Source organism: Urtica dioica, chromosome 5 (assembly GCF_054948205.1).
Source record: "Urtica dioica subsp. dioica isolate 48M chromosome 5, U.dioica_male_clone48M_v1_H2, whole genome shotgun sequence".
Lineage (NCBI taxonomy): Eukaryota > Viridiplantae > Streptophyta > Magnoliopsida > Rosales > Urticaceae > Urtica > Urtica dioica.
Genome location: NC_142760.1, coordinates 32,892,687 through 32,907,489, shown reverse-complemented (window position 1 = coordinate 32,907,489; position 14,803 = coordinate 32,892,687). Strand labels below are relative to the sequence as shown.

Below are 14,803 nucleotides of genomic sequence, written 5' to 3'. Positions count from 1 at the left end.
ACCGATTGCATTATAAAACTACTAAGGTTGAATCAAGTGAAGCTTAAGATTAATGGTCAATCAGAGGATGAAGACGTTGAAGAAAAAAGCTGTTTTCAAACAGTGAATTATCATTGTAATTTGTGTTTAACTACGTCTTAAAGCATTTAAGTTTATTCAACATATTTGTTATAATTATCATGACTGAAATGACAAAATAATACTACCATGGTTATAGCACACATACTAATCCAACAAAAATCTGAACACTTTTCATGAGGTGGAAAGTAATGAGATACTGAGTCTCATTCATAATCAACATCTCTCGCTCGATATATTTTACATATCTAAAGTAGATACACGAAAAATAGCATGCCTCAAATATTGTAAGGCTTACATTTGCATGATAATGCAAAGTTCATTATATAGCAAATTGATAGTCATACGTAAAGATAATCATAAAAATATTTGAAGTAGGGAATCAATATATGTCGGAAGAAAGTTTCAATATTAGCAAAAACGAAATTTATTAGAGTTGTACTTTGCTTCCAAATCCAAATACTTATAATCCAAGTCATAAACATTCATCAACTAATTTAATGAAGTTACAAAGCTAGAGAATGACAAACAGAGCAGAATAGGAAGATTATAGCATCTTCTTACAGAACAAACAGCACATTGATACATAAAATAAATAGAAATAAAAACATAATATTTCATACTCAAAGAACGTAGACTGATCCCGATTTCACGGATCGATAGAAATCGTTGATCTTTTGAGGGTTTACTTATTTAGAAGCGCAGCTCTTGATGGCATCAGGTGCTTCTCAGATCCCTGAAAATTTTCATTAATTAATATATTAGAAAGAATGTAATTGGCATATGTTATATTACATGAATATATAATGCATGTGATGTAAATATACTTGTAAATATTTAATGCAAAAAGTACAATCGTCTTTTCAATGCAAAAAAAAAAAAAAAGACATGAAGCATTGTAATGTTAGGGATTTTCCTTCTATACTACCTATATATATTATATTAATATATATATATATATATATATATATATAATATACAGTTCTGTATATATGCTACTGCCTAAGCGACTGAAAAAGGCATGCGTGCTTAACAAAATCTTGGTATTTGAGTCACATGAATAATACTATTCTCAGATTTGAATACTGCTTGGAAACCGCTTAGTACAAATGAAAGACGATTCGAAAAAGAGGTTTTGTTTTTCATGTGATTAATATTTAGTACCAATTACATGTACTTTAAATACTGGGCTGACAAATAACACAATAAATGATAGCATGTATATACAGATTTGTTGCTCTTAATTAATACTCACATTGTCAATCTTAGCCTGGTTGTTGGTCTTCAACATCAGTCCAAAATGGATATGAGGGAAATGTGCCCACTTGAAAAAACAAGGAACAAAAAAAACATATATAATTTTTTAGAGCTAAAGAATTGATTATAGTACATATAGTTTAAAAAGAAGTGCATACGTTTTTAGCAGCAGTGCTAAAGGCTTCTCTGTGGCTTATATCAGGATTGTTTGCTTTGATTCTTTGAATCTCCTCCCTAACAAAAAAAAAAAAAAACCAAGTATGTTATTTCAAAGTCCGACACTTGTATATCATTACATTATATATTTTTATTCTATAAATCATAATATCTATTAAAAAGAGTAATGACAAGTTTTCATTACTTTATAAACTGGTTATATGCAGAGGGGACTCGCTGCCTCTTCTCGGGAGCTGAGAAAAGAAAACAATACATCAAGAAAAATTATATACTAAAGGTGTTAAACAGATATCAAGTTATAGTATATGTATACGTATTTATGAACGTTATTAGAAACAAATAAATTGTTAAGACTCACGTCGATTCACAACCCTTTCCTCATGGTCGACGTTAGTAGTTGGAGCTCTCATTGCAAATTTGTTCATGTTGATTCTCGAAGAAGATCCCGAATCGATGCGATAGTCCGGGGCATTGTTGTAACTTTGTGCCTGATAATTAAATGAGTCAATTAGTACTGTATTATATATTTTCTTAATTATTTAGCTTGTTAAGTTGTAAATATATGGTTCATTATATAATTAAGTACTACTTCTTATTAAAAGCTCGTAGATTCTTTGGAGCTTCCGAAGTATAAGCTGTTCAGTGTAAAAAAGGTTTATTAAATTAGACCATACGATTATAGGTCTATATTATCTAGTATCATATGTAGAGTTGACAAAAGTTATGGTAGAGAGAGAGAGAGAGAGAGAGAGAGAGAGAGAGAGAGAGAGAGAGAGAGAGAGAGAGAGAGAGAGAGAGAGAGAGAGAGAGAGATCTGAGAGGGAGAGAGGACAAAATAAAAGGCAGAGGTGAAATGACTTGATAGCAGTTTGAATAGTTGTAGCATCAGATCAGATCAGATAAGAAAAAAAAGCATGTAAAACCCGGATTGACAGTTCGTTAAAGGAGCCTCCTTTTGGGACAAATATATTAAAAAGCCAGAAAACATATATCAATTTTAATAATGATAACAATTCAGTAGTTGTTCCTCAAACAGTAAAATTGTTTATAGGACACACAAAGATTGTGAAAAGAACTCATTAAGCCCTAACTAAACATACATGTCTTGTCACACACACAAAACTAATAAACAAATAAAAAATTAAGAGAGAGAAAGTTGGAAAAGAAGCCGCAAAATATAGTAGCTATATATAGATCAGCTTATTAGTAGCTATATATAGATCAGCTTATTAGCCTTTGTTGGGTTTCAGACTTAAAGAATCAAAACCAAAAAGCCACCAAACAAAAATAAAATAAATTCAGATTCATAGGTATTGGGGATATTATGGCGGCTGGTATAGCTGTAGCTATATGTATATATATATATATATATATATATATATATACACACATACATAGTAGGTTTGTGATCAGAAGAAGTGAAAAGAAACAGCGTTGATTTGCTCGATATACTCGTAAAATGTCTTCGATTCCCTAAAAAAACGTAAATATCTTTTAAGATTTATGTTTAATTTTAGATCCTAGATATATAGATCACATATAGGTCTAGATTTCAGATATTATTATACTAGTAATTAAATACAAATAACTTAGACCGCCCTAGATATAAGGTGAACCTGAAACTGAAACACATAGATCAAACTGGCTGTAATTAAAGTCAATCCTTGTAAAAGTTGAATTACATGCATATATGTGAATATATATATATATATATACACACACACGTATATAATATACATATATAGATATATTTATTAACCTGATGGTGGTGGTGGTGATGATCTTGTTGCCAGGTCAGCGACTGAAACGCGGCAGCCATGTTGACCGACCAGAGATTGGTGCAGTGTCCGCATCGGACGGTCACGATGTCGAACAAGCTGCTGCATGGAACACTCACCTGCACCGGATCAAAACCCAATCACACTCTGAGTTTCTTAACTCTTCACAAAAAAAAAAAAAAAAAAAAAGAGACTCTAATGTCGATAAATAAATAAATAGAAACCACAATCTTGACATTGGAAAATAAGAATCAAATAATAAATCTGGGATTTGTGGGTTTATAGTATTTTAAGTGAGAGGATATTTGGGTATTTATGGATTATGTACGAGTGTGAAAAGAGCAAACCCTAATTAAGATAAAATGAGGAAAAGAAGCATTGGGTTTGGTTCCCTTAATTAGAAAACAAAAGCTGAGTGTTTAAGCACCGTTGTATAAAGGAAAGGTAAGTTTCAGAGGTGAGTGAAGTGAGTGTGTGTGAGTGTGTGTGTGTGTGTGTGAGAGAGAGAGAGAGAGAGAGAGAGAGAGAGAGAGAGAGAGAGAGGAAAATCAAAGGTTGTGAAGGACTTGTCATCATCATCATCAGCTTCTTCAACGCCTCTTGTTTTGACGTGGAAAAATATTTTTAAAAAATTATATAATATATACATATATTTTTAAATCTCAGGTTGGGAGTCTCTTATGCTCTCAAGCACTTCTGGACATTCAGGTATGACTTTCTTTTCATTTTATTTTCTTACTGCAAAAGAATTTGAGAAGAAAGCAAAAAAGTATTTAAAAAAATTAAAAAAAATGGTCCAACGATGGAGACTAGGCTTAACACCCCAAACAAGATGAGAAGCCCATTGACTCCCCAAAATTACAAAGAAAGAAATAATTTTTTAGCACAAATTAGCAATGATCATTTTAAAGACGATCTGAGAATCTGTACAATAAAAACACAACATCATTCGATAAAACAAAAAATAAAGTAAAAGAAATATTGAATGTTCTATTAATAAGAGCTGAAAAGTAGATCTCCGCAATAACCCTAACAGAAAAAAAGATATGGCATGTGATCATGATATTATTTAGTTGGTGTATATATAAAACAATTGATATATGTAATAAATATATATATATAGAGAGAGAGATGTATGTATATATGTATATATATATATACCGCGAGGACGATATTGCAAAAGTTGCAGGGGATGTAGCAGAGTTGCTCAGGCGCTACAATATCGACACAGCTCGACATGATTTTTTGGTTTGGATATATGACTGTATCTATGTATGTATATATGGGATGAGAAGATCTGTTTCCACACTCAACAATCCCAGGATGATAAGAAGAAGAGCAAAAGAGAAGGAAGAATTGAAAAAAAGTGAAGAAAAGCAAACAGTATATATAAGAGCTCTTTCAGAAGCTTTCTTATTCTCTCTTTCTTTTCTTTCTTTCTCTTAAAACAGCTTGCTTACAAAACAGCCTTTGAATCACAACAGTAAAACTCTCTCTCTATGTATATATACTGAAGAGAGGGAGATAGAGAGAAAGTAAGAGATTAGATTCCAAAGAGTAATTAAGTAAATATATGAGAGAGAGAGAGAGGCTATGGACTATAAAGCCAAGAACTGAGGGGAATTGAATTATTTATGGTTTAAATAAATTTAAGGAAAAAAGAAATAAAAGTAGGATCAGTAGTGCCCAAGGCAGGCAGGGAAATGCTGGGGCCGGCAATGAAAAAGAAAGATAAAAGTTTATTGAAAACTGGAATGTTATTTTTTTATTACTTGCAAGGAAAAAAACAAATAAAGTTGCAAAGCAAATATATTTAAGCTACATAACATTTATAAAAATATGAAATTTAAGCACATAAATAGTGGTTCAGCTTTGGAGCTACTGGTTATTTTGGAGGGCTAGGGTTTGTATTTTGAAGCAGCTCAGCGGATCAAAGGGAGTGCTTTTTTTTTTTTTTTTTTTTGTGGGTATTTATTTTTTTGGCTTCATTACATATTCTGTCAACATGAAATGGTAATTGATAACCCATTTATTGTGAATTGATTGTGACCACACTCTCTTTCTTTTTTTTTTTCTGCTAACCTGTACAGCGGACGAGGGGGGCGAATTTTTATTTTTACTATTATATATAAATATATATATATATATATATATATATATATATATATATATATATATATATATATATATATATTGTGTGCGTGCGTAAATATGCGACTAATATTATCCGGGTTTCTACCCTTGGATTAGTGAGTTTGTATGAACGATATTTCCATCGCAGCATTGAATAGGTTCTAATCCCAAAAATACTTTCCAGTAATTAATTTGGAATTCAATGTCGGTTAGGTGTGTTAAAAAATTACTTTAACCATTCCTACGAACGAAATTATTTTTAGTCATTTATTTAATGGATTAAGTCATTCATTTGAGTAAATTACTTTAACAGCTGTCAATACTTGTAGCTAGTTATATACTTAGTCTCCTAAAAAAAGGTTATATACTTACTTAGTTGTAAGACAATCTCGAGCAAAAAATTGTAAGAAAATCAGTAAGTTTGTAAAAAAAAAATTTAAAAAAAAGTCAAGTTAGTGAAATTAACGGAAAATCTTCACCAACTTCATTTCCCTCAATCTCTCTCTGAACTTTAAATGCTTGCAAACTGAATTTCTAATCACTACTCAAATCTTCCTATCTAAGCTCAATCAGCGATCTCAAACTATACAACTATAATCTGATCGGTATACTTGGTCGAACGTCCTCGTCAAAAACCACTCTTGTATCTTCGGCTCAAACGACAAAAGGAAAGATGCATCTCACCATGTCGCATTGGTACGCTAATAGATCTATAAGGATCTCCTGTCAACAAACTTTGTCACTACTGTAGAAGACGCAGCCATATAGACCCTCGTTGTTATAGACTAAATTGGAGAAAATTCACCGACCTCAACTTTCTCATTAATAAGTTAACCGTCCTCATCTACCTAATAAAAACTCTAGCAGGCAGGCAAAGTCAAAATTTAAGGTAAACATTGCATACATATCTCTCCGCGTATTGTCGAGTGAGGACTAGTATTTTGACAGTGGACGTTGTCGACATATGAGTAGGGAAAGAAGCTTAATTCCTGAACATTAAGCCTTAATCCAACATCTATTTGATTTTTGGAGATGGTGCTAGAGGCAAAATGATTCCTAAAAGTCAATTAGACTATTTGCGGGCTACCTTGTTTAAATAATGATGTTTTATTGGTTGATAACGTAACTGCTAATCTCATCAGTATTAGCCAGTTTTGTGATTAGCAGCTGATTGTTAACTTCACTATAAAAGAGTGCATTGTTGCTAATTAATAATAAGTTTGTTGATGAAGAGAGCTAGATCCTCTGAAAATTGTTATGTGGTCTCCTAAAGTTGTTTCTCATATTCAATCGTGCTTGGTCCCAAAAGTAAAAGAAACTGATTCGTGGAACGAAAATATTGGTCATATAAATCGTAGGAGCATGAAGAAGGCTACCTCTTAAAAGGCCATTCTTGAAAGGTTGTGCAACATCTTACCCCTGATTTGAAGTCTGAAGAATGGAAAATTTATGGCTAGTGTCAAGTTGGTTAAAAACTCAAAATGTCTCACAAGGTTGTGCAACATCTTACCCCCACTCGAGTCCTAAAATTACTATGCATGGATCTCATGGGTCATAAGCAATTTGAAAGTCTTTGAGGAAATAAGTATTTATTTTTCTGCATTGATGACTACTCAAAATACACGAGTTGAGTTAAAATAAATCAAATAATTAGAGAACTAGCCATACTTACACTTTTAGACTTCTATATAGCCAACCTTAAATAAATATTTGGTAAATAACCACAAATGATTACGTAGCAGCATGTGAATGATTTACGGTTCCCAGGTTTACCCTTCTAATTTCGTAAATAACCTTTAGTAAATATTTGGTAAATATTGTCTTATGGCTATATACCATATATTTACTAAAGGTTGGTTAAATAGCAAACCATAGATGTAAATATAGCTATATATTTGGTAGACTCTTAAAAATTAGATAGTTTTCTTGTTTTTGAAACCTCGTGTTGTCATATGCAGTGTGAGAAAGGCGAGGCATCTGAAAAATCATCGCAATTGCAGTGATAATGGAAAGAGTTTGAGAATTCCATTTTCTCCCAACAAGTGCATCAAGTCTATGATGGAGTCTATAACTATAAATGTTGTTTTACATGATTGTCAGCTTGAAAGACCAACTTCGGATGATGAAGAGACATGTGCGGTGATTAGGTCTCATGTTGTCAACTAAGATGTCTCACATTTTGATTGTCAAGCTACCTCTATACACCAATGATGAAGGTTCTAATGATGACAAGGAAGGTGACTCAAACAACAAAGAACCCTACTCAAGGGCCAATAAAAATCATCATGTGGATAATATCATAAGGAATTTGATGATATGGGGTTTACCACTCGAAGAAAGGAACATATGAATTATCATAAAAGGATCTCTAATATGTGCTTCGATTTCAAGATTGAGTTAAAGAATGTTAAAAAGCCCTCAACGATGAATTATGGGTCAATTTATTATGCAGGTTGAACTTGTTGAGTTCGAGAGAAATGAAGTATGGGAGCCTGTTCCTTGGCCTAATATTGTGAATGTTATTGGGACTAAATGGGTTTCAAAGAGATACTTAGATTGAAGCGATTGCTTTTGATGATACATTTGCCCATGTCGTTCGTCTCAAAGTTATTTGTTTGCTATTGGGGATCTCATGTCGTCTAAAATTCAAGCTCTACCATATGGATGTTAAAAATTTATTCCTCAATGAATGTTTGGATAAGGAGTTCTATGTAGAATAGCCGAACGGGTTTGTTGATCATAGTCTTCCAAACCATGTTCAAACTCAAGCCGGCTCTTTGCAGGATAGAGCATGCTCCTAGAGCCTAGTATGAGATGCTCGCAAAATTATTTATCCTAAGTGGATATGGGTGTAGAGAAGTTGACGAGATTTTGTAAGTTAGTAAACATAATGGAAGCTTGTTGATTGTTCATATATATATTGACGACATAATGTGTGGACGCATTTTAGAGAAGATCGTGGAACATTTTGCACATCCTAACTGGAATCAGTTGGTTTTTTGCTCGACACCAATAAAATCTCAAAGTTATTCATTTCTCACATGTCCAACATATATATGAATAAAAACATAAAATGGAACTACTGATTATGATTTGTTGTATTCTTCTATACCAACTCTACTCTAGTTGACTATTGCGATGGTGAGCGGGCCGCTGAGAGTGCTGAAGATCGGAAAATCACTTCAGAGAGATGTTTCTTTCTCAGAAAAAAAATTATCTATATTTCGCAAGAAGCAAAAGTATGTTACCCTATCTATTACTAAGGCGATTATTTTTCCATTGGAAGTCGATGTACTCAACACTTATTGATGCAACAAATGCTTGAAGAATATGTTGTCCGTCAAGACATGACATTGTACTGCAACAATAGGACTAGTTTCATTATCTCCAAAGTCTAGTTCAAGACGGGATGACTAAAATAATTGCACATGTTACCATTTTTTTAGTGAGTTAGTTGAAGCTAGTCTTTCCGATTGAAGAACCTCATCTTCTGGTTCAAATTAACCTTATGTCTAATACTAATAGTTATATAGACGGAAACAAAGATAATTTAGAGGATAGATCTACTAGTGTAGAGGGTACCAAGGATTCTGGTCCCCTAGAACATCTCCTTGAATACTTTACCAAGTGCGATAATCCACCTTGTGAGAATTTGATTCATGTAATAATTACCTTGTCAAATCACGTCGTCGGTCTTCCTAGTATTGATCATAATGATTCTAAGGATCCCAAATATGAAAAGAAAGCCCATACTCCTTCCGATCCTAAACACTCTAGCATTCCCTTATAGAAAACTATTGTGGAAACCGTTGCTGTTAAAAAGTCTTCTACGAAAGGTAAGGAAATTATTGAAGATGATGCTCCTCTTACATCTCAAGTTCAGTAGCAAAGCAAGAAAGCTTCTGCCTCAATGACAAAGGTTGTAGAGAAGAAGAAGAAGAAGAAGAAGAAGAAGAAGAAGAAGAAGAAGAAGAAGAAGAAGAAGAAGAAGAAGAAGAACCATGTAAAGGCTAAACGTGCGAAGAAACCAAGTGTAACTCCTAGAGTAGTTGAACAAGATGTTGAGGAAACTTTCAAGTCACATTCTAGTAGGAGATCTTAGAGGAAGAAGAAATTCACAGTGCTTTACTTTTAGTGGCACTATGACTCATTAATATATTTGAGTGCTTTAACTACTCTGACAACATCGAGTATCTAAAAGTTCATAGTTCTTTACCTTTTTTTCTACGATGAATAATGAGTTTCACGGCCAAGATCAAGTTGTGGATGCTGACAGACTCGCTCCTTTGAAGACCGCTGTGGCAGAGCTAATTGAAAAATTTGCATGATGACTAGCCTAAGAAGGGTCTCCTTGTGGCGGTTTATTTTAGTGGAAATTATGGTATTGTGTGTTGGAAATGGAATTTAGGGTTTAAAAAAATATGACATAAAGGTGGACTTAATTTTTTTTTCTTATTCATTAAACTCATTTTAAGAAAACTTATTGAACAAAGTTTATGATAACATGTAACTAATGACCAACCTCTTGAGAAACCACATGTCTCCCCTTTGGTCATCTATTTGTGAACACTAATCCCAACTTCCTATATAAGTTTGGTTTGACTAATTGGGGTCATTCCTCTTATGCTTATGTAGACACTCATAATCTCCATTTGTTTGTTGTATCAAGTTGATACTCGTGTTGCTTTTGATTTTAGTGAGTACATCTTTGATCATGTTCCAAAGCATGCTGAGTCTTATGCTCTGAAGGTACCAATTGGATCTCCATCGTTAATTAGAGGAATTATTCTATCTCAAAATAACGAAATTGTGAGTGTTCATGATGTGACATGCCCTAATCCCGGTCCATTGAATTACCAACAAAATGTTTCAGCATAAGCATATTCCTAGCATTGTTTTCCCAACTTATGCTCTTGATTAGCATGTTGAGATGGATGTTGATGGTGACTTGATCAATGTTGCTGCTCCCTCTAGTCCTAGCGATGAGAAGTCACATTCTCAAGGCTCATCTACATGAATTTCAACCTATACAAGTATGAAAGCTATTTCTGATGAGTTGATCAAGTTGATGATTCATGTTGTTCGTCCTGATAGAGATACTATATCTCACCATGCTCCTCTTGCTGAAGATTATACTTCTGAGCCTTTTGGTTCAGAGTGCTCAGATGATGCATGTGGTTCAAAATTATCAGATGAAGAACATGATGTGTTAGTTGAGGAATATGGTAAAGACAATGGTTCGTAGTCTCATTTTATTGATTTGATTCGCTTTCGTTGGGTTTTGCTACTTCTTTTATTTTTTGCTTCTAGTACTCTTTGTGTTTGATTTAGACTCGTGGTTTCCTCTATTGTTGGTCAATCTTTTCCTTTGAAATCTTTTTGAGCTAAAAAAGGGAGAGAGGTAGTTAATTTTTGTCATTTATTTTTGCATTTTGAATATTAGCCTAGCTTCTTGGTTGTTAATTTATCTTTGAATCTTGGTCGTGCCTGATGAGTACTCCGTGTTGGATGTGTTTTTCCTAAAAATAGCCAAAGAGGAAGTTATTTGTTACATATATATGATATTGACTTATTTTTTATTGCCAAAATTCTAGGCAATATGTCTCTTAACATGCATTGCAACTTGTTGAGACATACTGGCCCCGATAATCAAATACCGCGATATTTTACTTGGTACAATATTTTGGAAACTTTTTACTTCTACTGAAGATCGTCTACTCGAAAGATTAGGACTGAACATCTTATGAAATTGGACGGAACACTTTTCTCCACACTAATAGATTCATTAATCCTCTTTGCTCGAAATTTCATTCTCACGTCTGATTTAACAACTTACAAAAGTATGGCTAATATTTTATAATATTGCATGATTACCGGGCTTGACATAGATATCTTTTTTTTTTTCCAACAAACTATGTGAGTTTATGCACGCCCCAAGTGATGTTCATTGGTAGGTTACTACAGGGCTTACCAGATATCTCAAAGATACAACCAATCGTGGCTTGACATTGTAAGCTCTCTCGGGTTATGATCTCTCAATAAGAAAGTTGATTTAAGATAAATTTCTAATTAGTTTTTAGTAATATCTTTAACTTCATATTAAATTTAGTTTTTTTTTTTTTTTTTTTTTTTTTTTTTTTTTTTGTGTTTGTAAATTCTTTGTAATATAATAATTTGTGATTTTTTTAGGGAAATATATAACCGACTAGGCCACTTCAAACTTTAAGATTGCTATTTAGCTAATGTTTCAAATATGTTTAAATTAAAATATAGCCATTGAGTAAGATGTGTCAAAGTTAATATCATTTATCATAAATAATCTTACATATAACTCGCCTATATATAGCATTCAATAGCCAACGTTTTGGTATTCTTAATTCATTTATATAGCCAACGTTCTTCTGATATGTTATTGATGGAAATAAATAGTCAAACTATTATAAATTAATTTGATTTGTGTTACTCTTGTAGATACAAATCGCTCAATTTAAGAGATTAATTATTGAGTAAATATTCTATATATGGTTACATTAGGAAATGTACGTTTTTTTAAATTCAAAATGTTAGTGTTTAGGGTAAAACGTGGATAATAATTAATTGAATTCTCTAAGTGGTTCCTCAATTCGTCACATTTCATGATTTTTTGTATGGTAATTTTTGTTAATACTTGTAAATTTCTCATGCGTTGTATAACAATATAGGTAATAACTAGTTAATTTCTCATACGTTCAGGTTTATTTCTCAAGCTTTCTAGTTAATTTCTGGTTTATTTTTCATGCGTTTTGATTTATTTTTCTTGCGTTGTTAGTTCTTCACTTTTCAAGGTTGTGTCTTATGTTACCCTTTTTTTTTTTATTAATTTTATGAAGAGAAAAATAATATTGGTCGCTAATAGTAACGACTAACGAACCGATTTTCTTTATTTTAAATATTGATTGTTTATTTAAGAAGCCATATAATTAATGGCTTATTTATGTTTTTATTTATTTTAAATTTTAAATACATAAACGTTGGCCACTCTCCACTTTTTGGGCTGCATTAATTTTATATTCATGAAAACATTAAACATAGGCTAAAGACCAATTTTCTGTAATCCGTAAAAGAAAGGTGTTTTTTTTTTAAATATTTGTATGCCGTTAATTTTCGTTAATGGTTATTTTGTAAAATTAACAAAATATTAATTTTTTTTTTTATCAAAATCTAAGTTTGTATATTGGAAGTTAGCTATGAAGACCTTTTTTTTTTTATTACTTACATCAAATAAATAATCTCAAGGCGCCATTAGACTAGGCCGAGTCGTATCTGAATTAGCTAAATCATCCCTTTAAAAACTTTTATTTATCTTTTGAAAAAGTCCAATGTCTACCCTCAATTAACATTATGGCTTTGACTAAATAAATATTTAATATATAGCCAATATCATGCGCTTAGCTCTCACATAGCATGTCATGAACGTGTTGTTTTAATTTGGGATAATTATTAGATAATTAGCCTAGATTTTTAACATACAGGATCTAAATGAGTCATATGTTTAATTCTTCCTTCTTTATATGCTTTATATATTTAATTTTTTTTGAACATTTTTGTAAACATATTCGTCATTCTATTATCACTAATATGAAAATGATATATTAATAATAAAAGTTAATTTAGAGACTTTTTGACATCGACATAAAACTTTCGAATAGTTGTATGATAACAATGACTCATACTATCATATAGTTGTAATTATGTCCTTAGAGTTAAAGAGTGTGTTGCTTGTCCTTTATAACTTAGCCGATTTGGTTTATTGATGCCAAATGAATTAAAAGGCTTCCCTAACTTCAAAAAAAAAAAAAAATCAAATAATAAGTTTTTTTTTATAGTATAAAAAAAATTATATTGATAAGCTATACATTAACGTTTAATTGTATAAATGAAATCATTTATGATATATAAATAAATATCAACACCTATAAAAGGAGTTTCAAATGTGTTAAAAAAAATCAATGTCAACAGTTTTTATTTAATATTAAAAAAAACTACTTAACAGATTTATGAAAATCCTTCAATAAAATACAATCATGCTTTGTTTAATTTCAAAGACAAGGTCAATAAAGCGCAGTCGTCAACCATTTTTTCTTACAATTTTTCTATTTTTGTGAAACCAGATAGGCAACTTTTAGTTCTAAATTGAGATAAGTGAATATGCATTAAATTAAACCAATCATTAGATATCAAGCTCCACTTAACATATGAAGATAGCGCGACTCTCTCTCTCTCTCTCTCTCTCTCTCTCTCTCTCTCTCTCTCTCTCGGTACAAAATGTGGTCCTCTGTACTAGCTACGTATTGGCGTTAAGTACGAAGAAGAAGAACTTAACGAAAATAGTTTAATGTCTACCTAAGACTTATAATATAACTTTTTAAATATTAAAAATAGAGTTTAATGCCTCTCTTATAATATGATCATGTTATATGAGTATTTTAATTATTTGAATATTAAGCTAAAAGTTTAACAACGGAAAATCTAAATTATATATTTTTGTTACGTTATAAGTTGGCTTTATTTTTTAGAGCAAGTTGTAAGGAAAGATGTCGGTCATCATGCTCCAGCTTCTGCTGAGACATCTTTCCGCTTGTGCGCAGACTCTTATTCTGACAAGTTTCCGATTTTGACAGATTGCCTCATTGGTGACTTTATTGAGTGATATTCTTGCGAGTATGGGTAAAGAAACCCTAGATTCACTTCCAGATTTGTATGACTGCTATAAAAGCCGAGCGCTTCACCCTTAGCAGCATTGACGTTTTTTGACAAAACAATTAGGGTTCCTAGACGTGCAAGATCGGCGGATCGGGAAACTAGTTGGATTGTCTTGAGTGGTGTCATTCACCAATTACTATTCGAGAAGATTGAGTGTTTGAGTGATTTGGGTTCTGTGTTTACGTGATTGAAGATTCACATGTGATTGAAGACTGAAGTCGTCCAAACATAGGCATGTGCTTGAAGAGTGGAATTGAGAGGGGTCTCAAATTCAGGGGGAGTCCCTGCACTTGGTAATCCCTTGTGGTAATAGTTTCTAGGGCTTTTATTTGTTGTTGTAATCATATAAGACCTTGCTTGTACTATTGACTACTATATAGTGAATTCTTTTCCACTGGCTGAGAGCCCCCAGACGTAGGTGACATTGCACCGAACTGGGTAACCATATTGTGTGTATTTTCTTTATCGCATTTATTGTTGATTATCCATTATCTGTGTTTAAGCAAATTGTCGGACACATTGTCGATACATTGTGTGCGACATCTTGTCTTCGTGACTAAACAAAATTTCAATTGGTATCAGAGCAGGCACCTAAATCTTTGGGTGGTTTCCTGGGTATTTTATTATGTTTACTTGAG

General features: G+C 32.3%; 1 protein-coding gene across 1 annotated transcript; it reads right to left on the bottom strand.

The window, feature by feature from the left end:
* Positions 1-489: 489 nt before the first annotated feature.
* Positions 490-4,850, bottom strand: YAB5 (plant-specific transcription factor YABBY family protein). The gene is made up of 7 exons (XM_089615062.1): positions 4,452-4,850; positions 3,272-3,409; positions 1,871-2,000; positions 1,697-1,745; positions 1,494-1,569; positions 1,334-1,402; positions 490-814 (listed from the first exon to the last, which is right to left on the bottom strand). Exons 1-7 carry the CDS (start codon positions 4,527-4,529, stop codon positions 764-766), a joined length of 591 nt encoding a protein of 196 aa, XP_089471188.1. The 5' UTR covers positions 4,530-4,850; the 3' UTR covers positions 490-763.
* Between the last annotated feature and the right edge of the window lie 9,953 nt (positions 4,851-14,803).

Excerpts from the sequence above, each read along its gene's own strand:
- YAB5 (XM_089615062.1), bottom strand. The coding sequence starts at position 4,529 with ATGTCGAGCTGTGTCGATATTGTAGCGCCTGAGCAACTCTGCTACATC. Across the intron at positions 2,001-3,271 it reads ATCACCACCACCACCATCAG|GCACAAAGTTACAACAATGC; the intron begins GTTAATAAATAT and ends TTTAATTATCAG. Across the intron at positions 815-1,333 it reads ACCAGGCTAAGATTGACAAT|GGATCTGAGAAGCACCTGAT; the intron begins GTGAGTATTAAT and ends GAAAATTTTCAG.